A 17,820-nucleotide genomic window follows, 5' to 3' on the forward strand; every position below is an offset into this window, starting at 1 on the left:
TAGTGTTTTAAGTTGTCTTTTCAAGGGACCCTCTTTGCTGGGCTATTTGAGGCCCCATTGAAACCTTGGAGGACACAATATGAAGTATTCCTTTCTTCTGAAAAACTTGTTTCTCCCTTTTTACGGAGACTAGTGCTTGTGGACACAAACACAGCCCCCTTGTGGACTCAAGGTTTGAAGAGGCTAGCTCTATTGATTCAAAACTCAGCAATTTTTAGTACAACAAGGCTTGTGGACTCACGTTGTATTTCTATACTGTTCCTGTGCTACGGCTACATAACTTATGAGGTCGGTGATACACATGTTGGATATAAAAACTTACTAAAACAGATACTACACTTGATCTGAGCCAAAAGGGCACGAAAGGTACGATAGCAATTTGTACCTACGGGATATGACTGTCGCATCCTCTTGCCATAAAAATGACAGCACATTGTTCTCATGTATTAAGGTGGGCAATGAGCTGGTTTTTGACTGCAAGGTAGCTTCGTTGGTCATGAAGATGGGAATGGAAAATTTTTTAGAATATAAATATCAGCTTCTAGGGGTCATGCCAAATCAAATGTGCGGCACTGTTGCGACAAATGCATTAGAAATTTGCCTGCCTATGAAAGGGAATTTTATGTTGAGTGGAAGATGGATTTCTTTATTTCTTGTTCCAATTCCTCTTTGAGATTCCCTATTCAAAATGCTATTTCTTTCTTACTTGATTCTGTGTACACTCGCTAGAAAAATTTGCCAAGTTTTCTTTTCTCAAGTCAGTCACTCCGATTTGGATTACCTTTTCTGTTCTCAAGGATATGAAACTAATTTATCCAAATATTTTATTGTCTGATGTCTGGTGGACTCTCTACTTAAGCTATGGTCTCTGTTTACTATTCAGGAGGCCTATGCTTGCCTTATCAAACTTGATTGTCCTTTGTGATTGGGCATTTGGATATGTTTTTACTATGTATGTGTCTTTTACTAATCAGTGTCCTTTGTGCTTTGAACCTCCATTATGCGTCTGTTGTTTTACAAAACATGAAGGATTTGTTCTTCAAATTGACTCATTTGAGTGAGCAAAGAATGATCTGTGGTAGCTGTCAGTTTCTATTAGAGCCCCTTGTTTCCAAATTGATTTCCAATTCAAAGATATAGTTTCCAAATTGGAACGATCTCAGAATTGGTCGTTTTTATATTTTCTCTGAATTCTTTCTTTTAACTCTATTGATTCAGAATAAAGGTTCTGATGCTCTTGATCATCGCCATTTTGCATTATACGCATTTGCTGGTGGAAGTGGTGCACTGCGATTGAAAAGAAAAAATGAGGTAACTTATGTTTAACGTGACCAGCAACAGATGGATCTCTTAAGTATCTTACTGTAAGGTGGTGGCCGAAGTTTTTATGTTTGAGGAAAATTCTTCTCTTAAATTTCCAAAGTATGAACATGTTTTGGGACTTCTTGATCGCAAGATTATCTTCTCTTTTTCAACGAGATCTGAAACATACTGGATTTATGTTTCTCTAGTCGAGTAAAAATATCCAACATATGTGCTTCTGTGATTTCTTTTGAAACCCATGGAGAAGAAGATACCCATTTTCTGGTTTAATTTAACCTGTTCTAGGCAAGGATCTGGATTAGGTTTTCAGAGTAATGTGTGCCAGGATGCAGAATTACCTTCCGCATTACTATTCTGCATTTTTATTGGCACTTAAGTCTTTGGTCTTACACGATAATGATGTACATAGTTGATTCTGAAATGTGAGATTTTCCATGTGATTCATCTGAGAAGCAATAGATAGAAGAATATGTTGTGAGAAGCTAAGATTTTTTAATTGGGATTCAACAGAGAAAGAGTTGTCCTGAAGATATCCGTACTGACTGAAATTAGATTTAAACTCGTGGATGAATAATCTTTCAATTTATCTTTCTCTTTTGGTATCACAGGATATTCAAATGCAACAATCTGATCCCTCTATGCTGATTCCTCAACATAACTACAAACTTGATGCTCAGGCCCTGAATGCTCGTCATCCCGGAGAGGTACACCTCCCATTTTGTCAATACTGTGCTTCACCAATTCTGGTTTGTTTATCCTTTCTTGCATGAGTGAAGACAGGCATTAAGTTTGAAACACTTCAGCAGATGACTCTATTTTTAATTGGTATTAGTTTTCTATCACGAAGCTGTAGACTACCTCACCAAAGTTAACTTGGTCCACGGAGACGAAGAACAATAGAACGGGAGGGGGCCTACAAGTCGGCGGAGACATAAATCATACATACTCCACCAACTTAGAGTACTGAAGGCCAGAGTCACAAGGTGTAGAGGAGTCAAAAACTCCATGAACAAAGGGAGAAAGGAAGCGACAAGAGCCCGAACGCACGGCCGCAAACGGGAGATGGGTTGGCAGGAAGGGAAGAAGGTCTTGAGAACTCGGAGTGTCAGGAAGGGTAACAGAAACCGGAGAAAGCAGCAAAGCATCGGGCAGGTGCTCACGGCAAAGCAAAAAGGGAGAGCAAGGTCCACAAGGCCTTGTATACAAGGGCAAAAAACTAGGCATCCATCACGAGAGAAGAATCGCTGTGTGCGCGTGGGCCAGTAATAGCAGGCGATTGGTAATAGCGGCGGAGAGTCTGACGAGAAACAACACCAAGACAGAGCGTGGGGTAAAGGGGGAAGCCGAGTTTTAGGGGAAAGAAAAGGAGACCATGGGCTGTACAGTAGGAGGATCACAGAGGCCGACAAACGTCGAAAGGACATCGAAGAAGATGCTCTTAATTGCGGTTAGACGGTCCGATGGAGTGGTGGTTGCAAGGAAGGAGGCCATGTTCTCCAAAGTGACTATGTGGACAGGGCACTTTGCCGCAGCAGTCAAATTGAAATGCATGAGCGACAACTTCAAAATGATCGTAGCCTCTATATACGGCCCAGCAAATGTCCAACGTAGAAGGGAACTATGGAGGGAGATGGCCGAGTTAACAAACACGTTCAACGGGTGCCCCGTGTTGTTGGGTGGCGACTTCAACGTGACATTAGAGGCTTAGGAAGGCTAAGGATCGACCAAATGAAGACGGAGGGAGAACGTAGACTTGAAAGACTTTGGGATTTCATCGCAGAGATGTCTCTACAAGAAATGAGGCCTTCTGACTGCATATACGTGGAGAAGCGAGGGCGAAACAGGATGTCCCATCTGGACCGGTTTCTATGCTCTGTTGAGCTCGCAGACCGAGTTCCACTAGTGGACATGAGATCACTTCCGCGCCCTCTCTGATCATACACCAATTGTATGGGCCGGAAATGAGACAACTAGGAGACCCACCTACCTCAAGGTAGACAAATCGTGGCGGCAAGAGGTTGGCTTAAAAGAAGAGGTGCAGGAAAAATGACGTTCTCTACCTCAACTACAATCAAAGACGGAAATATTAGTCGCCAAAATGTATGGGCTGCGGCAATATTTCATGGAGTTTTGCAAGCGAGTACATGAGCAAAGAAAGAAGACAAGAAATGAGGCTCTGTGCAGAATCAAACAACTAGATGATCTCGAGGATATACGGTTTTTGGAAGAAGAAGAGTCACACAAACGAAGGAAGTGGAGGGAGGTGATAGCCGTGGAAGACAAGAAACTTGAGATGGACTGGAGACAGCAGTCTAGACAGCTATGGCTACAAGCTGGTTGGACCAATAGTATTTGGAAACTGACGGTCGGAGGCCATGAGCATGTTGGAGCCCAGCCAGTGGGACGTGCAGTTGCAGATCACTTCCGCACTTTCTATAAGAAAGGTAGATGCAATACGTGGATGTGGTGCAGAACGGGGGCTCAGACTTTGGACCCCTCACACAAGGAGGAGTTGATTCGTCCGTTTTCAGAGGAAGAGGTCAAGGAGGCAATAAAAGGCCTCAATAGTGAAGGGGTGCCAAGCCCGAACGGATTGCCAGTTTTCTTCTATAATGTACTCTGGGAGTTGGTGAAACCAAATGTGATGGCCACACTTCAAGTGTTTCGACAAGGGACATGCGGTATGGAGATACTGAATCGGGCATATTTGGTTCTACTCCCCAAACAGCAAGGCGCGGAACGAATCGAGGACTTCAGACCAATCTCCTTGTATTACTCCATATACCTAATCATTGTAAAGGTATTGGCAAACAGATTGAGAGAGGTGATTGGGGAACTTGTGGGACCCTCCCAATCAGCTTTCATACTGGGCTGTTTACTGGTCGACAGTGCCGTAGCAGCAGGCGAGATCCTAGCGACATGGAAACGAGACAGAACTAAAGGTTTCATGTGGAAGGTTGATTTTACCAAGGCATATGACACGCTTGTCTGGGGATTCCTCTGGGCGTCAATGAAAAGGAGGGGCTTCCTGAAAGAATGGGTTATATGGATAAAAAGATGGATCACAACACATTCCTTCTCAGTGTTGGTGAATGGAAGGCCAGAAAGCGAGCGTATATAACCGCAAAAGGGGGTGAGGCAAGGGTGCCCGCTCGCACCCCTACTGTTTTTGCTAGCGGTAGACGCACTCGCCACATGCACTAATCTACCATGTACACATGGTCTTCTGAAGGGTTATCAAACTGCTAGTGTCCCTGGGTAATCCAGTTACTGTAGTATGCGGACGACACTACTTTTTTTGTAGAAGGCTTTGTAGAGGAGGCAAAAAACCTGTCCTCATTAGTCGACCCATTCGTGAACTTTTCGGCCTACGCACCAATGGAGCTAAGTCTGCATTTGTGAGTTGTGGCCTTTCCTTGGAGGAGGAGGTTCAATGTGCAGAGGCGCTGGGAACACCGATTGGTAGCCTCCCTATGAGATATCTGGGTCTCCCTATGACTAAGGCAGATTGGCTGCCGATGATAGAGAAGGTCGAGAGGCGGTTGGAAGGATGGCAAGCCAAAGTGTTGTCTATAGGCGGTAGGTTGGTGCTACTGAGGGCGGTCCTGTCAGCAATCCCTATATTCTATCTCTCTGTATTTAAGATGCCTACTGGAATCGGCCAGAGACTCGACGGCTTGATGAGACACTTCCTCTGGAAAGGCACTGGTACCGATCAGAGTCGAGGGCTCGCACTGGTCGCATGGGATACCGTATGCAGGCCCATTCAACATGGCGGACTAGGAGTATTGCATATACAAAGCATGAATATGGTATTATTAACGAAGTGGGTGACTAGGATCATGCAACCAAGCGACGACCTCACCATACGGATCTTGAGAGACAAGTATGGTCGAGGATTGAACTGGGATAAGAAAATAACCCCAATCAAGGGGGCGTCATTATTGTGGCAAGGCCTCAGACAAATATTCCCCAAGATTTGGGAGTTCTACTCTGTCCGAATAGGCGATGGCTCTCTCGTTAAATTCTGGACAGACCTCTGGTCGTCGCGCAACCCCTTGTAAGAAGCATTTCCTTGGCTATTTGCACTCGCGCAATGCCCCGGGGCTACAGTAGGTGAATGCTGGGACAGTACCTGGAATCCGAGGGTTGAAGGTGCCTTGTTAGACCAACGACTAACTGCTTTCTTGTGCTTACAACAAGCTCTAAATCAGATCTGCCCTAACCTGGGGGAATCAGATGGTTGGGATTGGATAAGAGCTCCTTTCTCGGTGGGGAAAGGCCTATGCAGGGTCCGACAGGGCAACGAGGAAGACAAAAATATGATCTAGGCGTGTCGAGCCATCTGGCATCTCAAGGTTCCACTGAAAGCCTAGATTTTTGGGTGGCTCTTTCTCCGAAAGAGACTGATGACCAGTATCTTTCTCAAGAGGATGTATCCAAATGCCCCAATGGTATGCGTGTTGTGCACGAGAGATGACGAAGATTGTAATCATTTATTTTTTGGATGCCCTTTTGCACGCACAGTTTGGACCACCCAAGCACAGTTTGCGGTGAACACATCATCAGAGGAGGCCTTTTGGGAGTCCATGCAGAGGACCGGTCCCAGACATAGAGAAGTGGGGGGCCAAGTGCTGACAGTGCTCTGGGGAATCTGGCTACATAGAAATAAGGTGATCTTCCAAGGGGTGAAGGCCTCTACAGATGGGCTTGCCCATGAGATAGAAGGTCTCGTAACATTATGGTTTTCCTCATGACGGGGATGAAGAGGGAAGAGGACAATGTATACATGTAATAGAGTCCTAGGGCTCGAGCCATGTACTTGTGAGGTGGTGACCGATTTGTTCGGGTGACCGCCTCATATGTTTTAAAAAAAAACGTATATTTTTTTGTTTGGCGAATCTTCATTCTGTGATCTGGCTCCAACTCAGGCGTAACATTTGTATCTTTTACTTTTCCTGTGCAACTGTTTTAGTTATTATGGCAGAAGTTAGTTTTGTAATAGCGTTCTGTATTCTTTTTTCTCAGTTTGAATGTAGAGAATTCCGGGAATCAGTTCTTGGGATCATGCCACACCACTGGGTAGGTGCATAGTTTCGTATCTTTTGACCACTCTGAGGAAGGTTAAAAAATAGAAGTTGATTACTTGTGCAGGATAGGAGAGAGGACACGTCTCTTGAGCTAGCTCACTTCAGAAGACACAAGAGAAAACTACAGAAGAAGAGCCAGGGTAAAAGTATCAATCATCAACTTCATCCTCCTAGTGAAAAAGTTGCTCCTGGGAAGGATTCCTCCAATAAGATTGCAGGTGCCATTGGGAAAGCTGCGAAGTATGCAAACTCTGCAAAAGTCAAACAGGTGATAATCATTGAGGCTTGGATTTTTCTTCTTTCCTTCAGCAGTTAGGCAATTCTATGATCTATGAATGCGTGATCTTAACTTACTCCCACTGATTCGTCCCAGATTATTTTGAACTATGAATAGCAAGTGCCAAAGTTTTTCGCCTTTTAATTATCAAACAGTTCGCAAATATTCCAAGCAATGCCTGATCCCGTTCTTCTCCTCGATTGGTTTAATTTTCCAAGAATCACGATTAGTTAATTCTTTTTTTTTTTTGAATGAAAGAGGGAAGATCACTTGAAATCGGTGATCAACTCGACGATTAGTTAATTCTGATAAGAACTAGTTTGGAAATTGAGAAATGTTGGGAAATAATTGACTAATGTCTGACCATTAAGTTTATGTGTACAACAAGACCACTGCCTGCATGCAGGAAATAATTGACTAATGCAGAAGGTGAGGGTAAAGTGTCCCTGGAAGGTTCTTGTAGGGAAGGTTTCGAGAGTTCCTGTACATCTCCATACCTTGCTAACTTCTTTCTTGATCTTCTTTACCTTCTTGGTGTTATTGATAGGAACCTGCGACTTCCTATCAGGGTATAGGGAAGGGATGAGAGGCAGGCAGAATGGACAATGGCTAGGAGGAGGTCCGATGGGGGGGGAACTCGCCGGAGAGAAAATAATGGTGGGATGGACTTTGCCGGAGAGCCAAACATCACTTTATTTTTCTTGGCTGCCCTCCAAAAAGGAGGGCTGCCCTGTTTAAACAAAGTACATTTGGTCCAAATGAACTAAATGCCCTTAGTGAGCTAACATGATGAAACTAACCCTGTATAGAATGGGGATTATTGAATATGCACTTTATTTTTCTTATTTTTTCCTTTCTTCCCTCTTTTCCTTACCTCTCTCGCTATATGTACCCTCTTGAAGGGAACCCAAAGAAGACAGTTATTTTTTTCTTCTTTTCACATTCTCGTTTCTCTCTCCTCGGGGCTCTCTCACCCTCTCTCCGTGGATCTTCTCTCGTTCTACATGGTATCAGAGCAATCATTCATCAAGATCTGAATGCGGCCGACGACTGTGCTGATCAAGCTCTGTTGATTCAAAGCTTCGATTTCTCAGCTTCTGTCCTTCGACGTCGATCTCTTGGCATCATTCCTTCTTCTATTGATCCCTCGTTCTACCGCGATCTGCCTAAATTCCCCTGCGGATTCAAAGTAGTCGTCGCCTCTCGATCTAATGGGATCTGCCGCGTTCCGCCTCTCGATCTCCTGCGGGATCTGCTGCGATCTGCTGCGATCTTGTTCTGCCTCTTGATCTCCTGCGGGATCTGCTGCGATCTGCTGATCTGCGATTTGCTGCGATCTCGTTCTACATAGTATCTGTGGATCTGCTGCGATCTCCTGCGGATTCAAAGTCGACGTCGCCTCTCGATCTGCTGTGATCTGCTGGGATCTGCCGCATTCTGCCGGAACTCTCTTATTGATTCCAATTTGGCGCCACTTCTTGTCTTGCCGCGATCTGCTGGGATCCGCCACGATCTGAACAACATCAGCATATATTGTCAGGTCGTTAATTTGGCACCAACCCTCTTGATCGACCAGTTTGACATTACTGCTCACAGTTATTTACTGTTTGGCGCTAATACGACCTCCGGCACCTTATGGCGTCCAACAACGCTACTACTGTTGCCGATTTGCCACCAGGGCTATCTCCTCACTCCTCCGAGCTAAGCTCTTGGCACTACTCTTTGCCCCGTACACCATCTGAATTTAGATTCACCGGGTTGAATCTTCTTCAATGGCGTCAGTACGTTCGAATCACCTTGAAGGGGAAACTTATGAAGCACCTTTTGGACGAGCCGCCACTTCCCACCGCTCCTCACTATGATCAGTGGCTTGATGTTGAGGGTGTGGTCCATCGGTGGCTTCTTGACAGTATCAGTCCACCCCTCTGAATTCTTATCTCTCGATTCTGCCAAGGAGATATGGGATGCCGCTCAAGAATCTCACTCGAGGGAAACAACCTGGCCATCATTTATGAACTTGTGACTCGCTCTACTAACTTGGTCCAGGGCCTCGCTCTGTTCGAGCCTATAGCCTGGAATTGACATCCCTTTGGGCCGAATTGGACCACTACATGCCTCCTGATCCCCACTCAGTTGATCGTGGGTATGCTCTCTGATACGTTCCTGATGATGTATCGTATAGTTTCTTGTACTCAAAACAGTTCACGATTTACCGATGAAATTCAACGTCTACAGCAGTGTTCCACGGGGAGAGGAGAGGAGAGGAGAGGAGGAGAGAGTTCCCGGGGTGGAGAGAGGGAGAGAGAGAGATGGGAAAGGAGGGGGATTGTCGGCTCCGCGGCAAGGAGGACGCGTCGACCTACAACCACGAGAGGGAGTAAGGAACCCGGTGAGGGAGGTCAGGAGAGGAGGGAGGGATGCTTACTTCTGAATGCCTGCCTTCCCCATCGTTGGGGAAGGGCTTAAGTAGGCGTAGGGGCAGCGAGGTTCTGTTCCGGTGTGACGGGCCCAGCCCGGCCCTTCCGTCTCGCATAGACCCGTCGCCGGATCATATCACTCTCCAACTCCGGGTTTTCAAATTTCTCATGGGGCTGAACCCCGAATACGAGCCTCTACGCAGCCAGCTGATTCATTGGGAAAAAGTTCCTACTATGAAGGAGGCTCTTTTAGCCGTTTAAATGGAGGAGACGCACCGTGGTATATTTCATTCGGAACCTGTCTCGGCAATGGATGTCCAGCAACTGGGAAGCTCACAACCTACACCTACTCGGGGTGGGCAACCTCGTATGCCCTCTCCTACAATGCTGCAATCTCAAGTGATTCCCACAGTCCATAAATTGACGAGCACAGGTCATGGAACCCATGGAGACCCTTCTCTTTTCTGCAATTATTTCAAAAAAAAGGGGTCATACTAAAGATACTTGCTACAAGCTCCAGAAAAAACATGCTCACCAAAGTCACTTGGTAATCACTCCAGCGCCTCCAATCAATACCTCTGCCTTCACCTTCACAGGATCGTCCACCGCTCTTCCCACATCTCTTCTTGGAACACCTCAACCGACTACTGCAGCCACCTCCTCCATGGGAGACCAATGTGGATGTGATGAAATTGACCAAATCCGACAGCTCCTTCAGTCTAAATTGGTTGTCTCTACTTCACTGGTTCATCAAAGTACACAGTTTTCCTCTTCTTCCTCCCATATGCAATGGGTCATTGACTCAGGTGCCTCCTCATATGACTCCTTCATCCCAATGTTTTCTCACTTACACTTCCTCTCCTAGCTCTCATAAAGTTAGTAAAGCATCCGGTCAACTCCTCACCGTGGCCGGTGTGGGAAGTGTCCAACTCTCCTCCCATCTTATCCTCACACATGTTCTCCATGTCCCACATTTTACCCTCAGCCTCATTTCTCTCCGTCACCTTGTTCAAGACCTTGGTCAAGACTTATTTTTCAACCCTAATACTTGCTTCTATCATGATAAGGTGTCGGGGTAGATGACTATACTTGCTGAGGAGCGAAGTGGTCTTTACATCCTTTCTCTTCCTTCAGTCCCTGCTGTGGGTGTGGCTCTCTCCACTACTGCGCAAGACTCTCTTTGGATTCTTCATTGTCGTTTGGGACATCCTTCTCTACCTTGAAATTAATGTTTCCTCGCTTGTTTCATGGATGTCCTATGGACGAGTTTGTTTGTGAACCATGTCGGTTAGCTAAACATACTCGGACGACGTACCCTCCCTCTGATCCTTCTCCGCGTTCCTCTTCTCCTTTTTCTCTCATTCATAGTGACTTATGGGGGCCCGCCCCTGTTGCTAGTACTTCGAGCGCCCGATGGTTAGTGATATTTGTGGATGATTCCACCCGCTTTACATGGGGTTATCTCCTAAAAAATAAATCAGACCTTTCCGCAACGATCATTTCGTTCCATGCCCTCATCCAAAACCAGTTTGGTACATCCATTAAACGCTTCCGCTCCGATAATGCCCGTGATTATGTTAACTCCACCATTTCTACCTTCTTCACCTCTCATGGTTTCTTCCATGAAATGTCCTGTCCCTACACGCCTCAACAAAATGGTTTAGCAGAACGCAAATTTTGTCACATCTTTGATACCACTCGCTCATTACTCCTCCACATGAATATGCCTAAATACTCCTGGGGTGAAGCTTCTCTAACTGCTGTCCACCTCATTAATCGTCTTCCCTCCCGCGTTCTTTCCCACCTTTCCCCTATCAATGCTATACTTCGGGCCTATCCCACTGTCTCCTTGAAAACCAATCTTATTCCACATATTTTTGGGTGCACTTGCTATGTCACTAACCATCATCCTTCTCGGGATAAACTTGACGCGAAGGCGTTCCGTTGTGTCTTTGTGGGTTATTCTTCTCATCAAAAGGGATATAAATGCTATCACCCTTCTACTCATCGCATCCTTGTGAGTAAAGATGTCACCTTTGACGAGTCCACTCCATTCTACCTCCCTGGCTCGTCCTCCTCTCCTTCCCCTTCTCCTTCATGTAATGAGTCCCTCAATTTCCTTGTTCCACTTTCACCCCCGCCATTGTCTGGTATACCTGGCCCCCCTCCGTTGAATCTACCCAACTATGCCCCTCCTAAAAAATTTGATGGGACCACGTACCATCGTCGTCCTCGTCGTCCATTGAATGTCTCTGCCCCATCACCTGCACCAATAACTGACGCCACAACATCATCTCTCCCTTGCGATGCCCTTTCCTTGGCCTCACCACCCTCTCCACTCCTTGCTGCCCCGGAGCCCTCTCCAGCTTGTGATGACCTTCCCATTGCCCGTCGAAAAGCCCCTCGGTCATGTACCTCTACCCCCCTTTATCCTTTAGCCAATTATGTTTCATTTCATCGCCTCTCCCCGTCTTACCGTGCCCTTCTTACCTGTCTTGATTCAATTGCCATTCCGAAGACGGTGGATGTAGCCTTAGCTTCCCATGAGTGGCGTCGTGCAATGGAAGAGGAATTGGTCGCCTTGAAAACCAGACTTGGGATCTGGTTCCTTTGCCTTCAATCAAGCACTTGGTTGGCTGTCGGTGGGTCTATACCGTCAAGTACCAGTCTGACGGTTCTCTCGAACGTTATAAAGCTCGTCTTGTGGCTAAAGGTATACACAGCAGTTTGGTGTTGATTATCTGGAAACATTTGCCCCTGTTGCTAAGATGAATACTGTTCGTCTTCTTATTGCCCTCACGGCTCATCATAATTGGTCTCTTCAGCAGTTCGACGTCAAGAATGCCTTTCTTCATGGTGATCTCCATAAAGAAGTTTATATGGCCTTGCCTCAAGGCTATACAACACCTCCTTCGGCGCCTCCCTTGGTGTGTCATCTCAAGAAGGCTCTCTATGGCTTGAAGCAGTCTCCTCGAGCGTGGTTTGGTCGGTTTACACACTCGATGAAACTATTTGGATATTCCAAGTGCAACGGTCACCATACACTTTTCTATCGTCATTCCTCGTCGGGGGGAGTCACGCTACTCCTTGTCTACGTGGATGACATTATCATTACGGGGAATGACTCACATGCGGCAGGTCAGCTAGCGGTTCATCCTGCAAGTGAATTTGATATCAAACATCTTGGTCTCCTCCGATACTTACTTGGTATTGAGGTGGCATATTCCGCGACTGGCATCTTCCTTTGTCAAAGAAAATTGTTAGTGAGAGACTAGCTACTATGGGCTAATGGGCCCTATTCTATAAGCCCATTAGCCCATCTATCCTTCTCTCTCTTAGGGTATACATACCCACCTATGTACTCAGTTATGTGCATGTCATTATCTTCCTCTTCCCTTCCACAACATGGTATCAGAGCTCCAGAGCTCCTCACCTAGGGTTTGACATCGCCCGCACATCGCCGCGCCATACGCGCGCTGCAGCAGCATCGCCGCCGCGCTGCGCAAGACGCCAGCAGCACGCCGCCGCCGCGCGACGCGCCGCAGCCCGCCGCTGCGCGACGCGCCTCAGCTCCAGCCGCAGCGCCCACGCCGCAGCCGCCAGCGCGCGCACGCGCGCAGCGCGCTCCAGCCGCAGCGCGCCGCGCAGCTCCAGCCGCAGCGCGCCGCGCGCAGCGCCGCCAGCGCCGCCAGCAGCCGCGAAGCCGCGCTAGACGCGCCAGCCGCCAGCGCCAGCGCGCCAGCCGCAGCCGCCAGCCGCCAGCCGCGACGCGCGCGCAGCCCTAGCCGCAGCGCGCCGCCGCAGCCGCCGCCGCCAAGCGCGCCGCAGCTCCAGCCGCAGCGCGCCATGCCGCAGCCGCCAGCCGCCGCACGCGCCGCAGCCGCCGCCGCCACGCGCGCGCTGCAGCCTAGCCGCAGCGCTCGCGCCGCAGCCGCCGCCGCGCAGACGCTGCAGCTCCAGCCGCAGCGCGCCACGCCGCAGCCGCCAGCCACCGCGCGCACGCCGCAGCTCCAGCCGCAGCGCGCTCGCCGCAGCCGCTAGCCGCCGCGCGCACGCGCCAGCCGCCAGCCGCCGCGCACGCGCCGCCAGCCGCAGTCGCCAGCCGCTGGCGCACGCGCGCAGCTCCTAGCCGCAGCGCGCGCGCGCCGCAGCCGCAAGCCGCGCACGCACCGCAGCTCCAGCCGCAGCGCGCCCACGCCGCAGCCGCCAGCCGCCGCGCACGCAGCTCCTAGCCGCAGCGCGCTGCGCAGCCGCCAGCCGCAGCCAGCCGCCGCAGCACGCCGCCACCGAAACCAACATGCCGTTCACTGAGACTGACTTCGCCGAGAGGCCCTTGTCCTACAAGGTGGCCCATCTGCTCCCATCGGTCCCGGAGGTGACACTCCTACGGGGCCCGAATCTCCTTCAGTGGATGCGCTTTGTCGAAACCGCCCTGAAGGCACGTCAGCTCTTCAAGCACTGCACTGAAGAGCCTCTTACAGTCGACCACCCACACCATGCGGCGTGGGACGTTGAGGAACAGTTCGTCCTCGGCTGGCTGTATGCGTACACCCTGGCTCCTGACTTCCGCGACCGGTTTCCGCATCAGAAAACAGTCAAAGGATTCTGGGATCAGGCGCGCTCCTTCTGTGGCCGGGACAACGACTGGTGGCGCCTTTATGCTCTTGCATGTCAGGCCAGCAATCTCCGTCAGGGGACGCTGACCATCTCTGAATATGCACTTGCCCACAATAAGATGTGGGATGAGGTGGACTATTATCTTCCACCCGACAACCCGACATCGAAGACGTACCAGAATGTGCTCCTCCTGCGGATCATGGGCTTCCTCAGCGGCCTGAACCGCGAGTATGATGACATCCGTCGTCGTGCTTTGCACCGCAAAGAAGGTCCACCTGCTCTTGAGGAATTGGTGAAGGAGCTCCAAGAGGAGGAAAGTCACTTTCTCCTCCATGGGACTCCCTCCTCCGGTCCTCCGGGCGAGTCGACCGCACTGCTTTCTGCCCCCACCGCGTCTCCCCTTTCTTCCGGCGGCAAGCCCCGGCGATCCTCCCTACGCCCACATCCGCTGCTCCACCAGCTGGGACGGCGGTTTGCTCATATTGCGGCAAACCGGGCCACGGGAAGAACAAGTGCAAGAAGTGCCTGAATGATTGGAGAAAGAAGAAAGAGGCCGCCGACGGCAAGGCCATGGTGGCCCAGTCTGACTCATCCTCCGCCAGCGCCTCCTCAGTGACCATGGATCAGCTCCAGGCAGATTTGGCCCGACTTCGTGACCAGATGGCAGCCCTGCAGAATCCATCCACGGCTTACTTCGGTGGTTTTGGTGCATCTTCCACTCCTTCCCCTTCCGATGAATGGTACTGTGGTCATACGGCTTTTCACTCTCCTATTGTCTCCGATACTACTTGGGTCCTTGACTCGGGGGCCACCGAACATATGACCCCGAGTAATGCCCGGTTTGTGTCCTACGAGCGGCATCAGGGTGGCCGTACTGTTCTCACGGCAGGGGGTGGACGTCTTCGTGTGGCTGGCATCGGGGCAATCTATGTGGACGGTCTTGGTGTGGTCCACAACGTCCTGCATGTTCCCGACCTGCGGGCAGTTCTTATGTCTCCACAGCGTTTAGTTGATGCCGTCTCCTGTTCATTCCACCTCAGGCCTGACGGTATGTTTCTGTCTGACAAGGTGGGCCGGACTACACCGATTAGGCGGGAGAATGGACTGCTGCTGCTGGATGACGGAGGCCGCTCCCAGTGCTTCATGGTGCACCGGACTCTACTCTCTGCGGCTGAGCAGTGTCGGGGTCGTCTTCTGATGGAGCATCAGCGCCTTGGACACCCCCCTTTCTCTACTTTACAGCGTTTGTTTCCGTCGTTATGTTTGGGCGTGGACCTCAAGACTGTGATTTGTGAAGCTTGTCAGTTGGCCAAGCATCGTAGATCCTCTTTGCTTCCTCTCCGTCTCACACTACGACCCGCTGTTCCGCGCCCACAGTGATGTATGGGGCCGCCCCACAGCCCAGTCTGAAGGAGCACCGCTACTTCCTACTCTTTGTGGACGGCTACCCGCTATACGTGGGTTTACCTTCTGACTGCGAAGTCGGAGGTTGCGCAGAATGTTCGACATTTTTGCACCATGCTCCAGACGCAGTTCGGTCGCGGCATCCAGCGTTTTAGGTCCGACAATGCTCGGGACTTCTTCAACGCTGACCTCGACTCTTTCTTTGCCGACCGGGGCATTCTCCACGAGTCCTCCTGTGTGGCCACCCCCGAGCAGAATGGCATGGCTGAGCGGCGGATCGGCTATGTTACCTCGACAGCGCGCACGTTGCTGTTGGACTCGAAGGCGCCTAGGCGTTTTTGGGGCGATGCGGTTTTGACGAGTACTCATCTCGTTAACCGTATCCCCACCCCGCTCCTGGAGTTCTCCAGCCCCTTGGACCGGATGACTGCGGCCTTCCCGGACGCTTCCCTGAGGACGGGGCTCTTGCCTCGTATCTTCGGCTGCACGGCCTACGTCCATGACTCTTCTCCGACACGCACAAAGCTTGATGCTCGCGCCCTCAGGTGCGTGTTCGTGGGTTACTCTTCCCTCCAAAAAGGGTATCGGTGTTACCATCCGCCCTCTCGGCGTTTCTTCATCTCGGCAAACGTCACCTTTGCCGAGCATGAACCCTACTTTGGGGACTGTTCTACCTCATCACGCCTTCCGCTGGATGAGGCTCCTTCGGCCCCCCCCTTGGGGCCCCGTCTGATCGTGGAGTCTACCACCACCACACCACCCTCCTCCCTCCATGATCTCTCTCCCCTTGCCTCCTCTTCCTCAGTTCCCCCTGCGGGGTCCTTGGACGTGTCCTCCACTTCGTCTTCGTTTCCTGCCCCTCCCCCCTTGGCAACTCCTCCTCTCCCATTGGTCTCCGGTTCACCATCCTCGTCCCCTCCCGGTGAGTCGCCCTTGTCACCTGTTCGTGACCAGCCCTCGTCTCCATCCAACTCATCTTCCCCTCCTACCGCCGACATACACTCCTTATCCGGTGTGTCGTCTCCTGCTCCTCCCGGGGAGTTCCCCCTTGCTTTCGCTCCTCCTTCTGTCGATGGTGACGATCAGTTGGGATGGTCTATTGCTCTACGGAAAGGGGTCCGTCAGTGCACTAAGGCCTCCCTATACCCTCTCTCTCATTTTATCTCCTTTGACCGGTTGAGTCCTCCCTACCGGTTATTTCTTTCCCGCATCGAGTCCGATCCCGTTCCTCGTCGCTTGGCCGATGCTCTCGCCTCTCCTTCTTGGAAAGCGGCGATGGATGAGGAGATGCAGTCTCTCCTCAAGAACCACACGTGGGACGTCGTTCCACTTCCCCCTGGCAAGAGGGCTGTGGACTGCAAGTGGATCCACGCCAAGAAGCATCATGCGGACGGGACTCTCGAACGCCTCAAGTCTCGGCTTGTGGCTCGGGGGTTCACTCAGTCCTATGGCGTAGACTACTTCGAGACGTTCTCACCAGTGGCGAAGATGGAGACTGTCCGTCTTCTTTTGGCTCTTGCGGCCCATTTCCATTGGACCATCCGCCAGTTCGACGTCAAGAATGCCTTCTTGCATGGCGATCTGACGGAAGAGGTGTACATGCAGCAGCCGCCGGGCTATTCTCTCGGCCCCCCGGTTACGCGTGCCGCCTGCGGAAGTCTCTCTATGGACTCAAGCAGTCTCCGCGCATGTGGTTTGGGCGGTTCTCCTCCGTTCTGAAGACCGAAGGGTACACTCAGAGTAATGGAGATGCCTCCCTCTTCTTCCGTCACAACCCGACCGGGATCTCCATTCTTGCCGTGTACGTCGACGACATCCTCATCACGGGGTCTGATGCTGCTGAAGCTGTCTGCCTGAGCGCCGCCTTGGCTAAGGAGTTTGAGATCAAGGCCCTCGGCCTTCTTCGCTACTTCCTTGGTCTCGAGGTGGCCTACTCTCCTCGTGGGATCTTCGTCTCACAGCAGAAATACACCGTCGACTTACTAGCACTGACTGGGATGACCGATTGTGCGCCGGTGAGCACTCCCATTGATCCCAACGTCAAGTTGGGCAAAGGGGAGGATTCACCACTGACGAATTCCCACCGGTATCAGCAACTGGTGGGGAAACTCCTCTACTTGACGCACACTCGGCCTGACATCGCCTTCGCCGTCAACTTGCTCAGTCAGTTTATGCATTCTCCCTGGGAGGTTCACCGTCAGGCCGCCCACCGGGTTCTTGCGTACCTGAAGGGCTGCCCCGGCAAGGGCCTGCTCTTCCCTCGCAGTACTGACCGGACCGTCAAAGTATACACTGATGCTGACTTCGCCGGTTCCGTTGTGGATCATCGGTCTACCACGGGCTACTGCACGGTTGTTTTTGGCAGTCTTGTCAGCTGGAAAAGCAGCAAGCAGGACAAAGTGTCCCGTTCTAGTGCCGAAGCCGAGTACCGTGCACTCGCCGATGGGGCCTCCGAGGGCCAGTGGATCTATGGCATCCTTCACGATCTCCGCGTGGAGTACGCCGGCCCGATTCACTTCTACTGCGACAACAAATCGACGATCGCGTTGGCCAAGAACCCTGGACAACAGGGACGTATCAAGCACATGGAGCGCAACCGCTACTTCTTCAAGGAGCGAGTCGACGAAGGGATCTTTGACCTTGATTTTGTTGCCTCCGCCGACCAGGCAGCGGACGTCCTCACTAAGGGCCT

General features: G+C 50.7%; 1 protein-coding gene across 1 annotated transcript in view; it reads left to right on the forward strand.

The window, feature by feature from the left end:
• LOC144716599 (FG-GAP repeat-containing protein) overlaps positions 1 to 17,820 on the forward strand; it is a 33,551-nt gene that overhangs the window by 5,545 nt on the left and 10,186 nt on the right. Inside the window, exons 6-9 of the mRNA XM_078591780.1 lie at positions 1,219 to 1,311; positions 1,932 to 2,027; positions 6,352 to 6,405; positions 6,478 to 6,681. Coding sequence (XP_078447906.1) covers positions 1,219 to 1,311; positions 1,932 to 2,027; positions 6,352 to 6,405; positions 6,478 to 6,681 — 447 coding nt within the window. The remainder of the gene's footprint in view (positions 1 to 1,218; positions 1,312 to 1,931; positions 2,028 to 6,351; positions 6,406 to 6,477; positions 6,682 to 17,820) is intronic.

Source organism: Wolffia australiana, chromosome 2 (assembly GCF_029677425.1).
Source record: "Wolffia australiana isolate 7733 chromosome 2, ASM2967742v1".
Classification (NCBI taxonomy): domain Eukaryota; kingdom Viridiplantae; phylum Streptophyta; class Magnoliopsida; order Alismatales; family Araceae; genus Wolffia; species Wolffia australiana.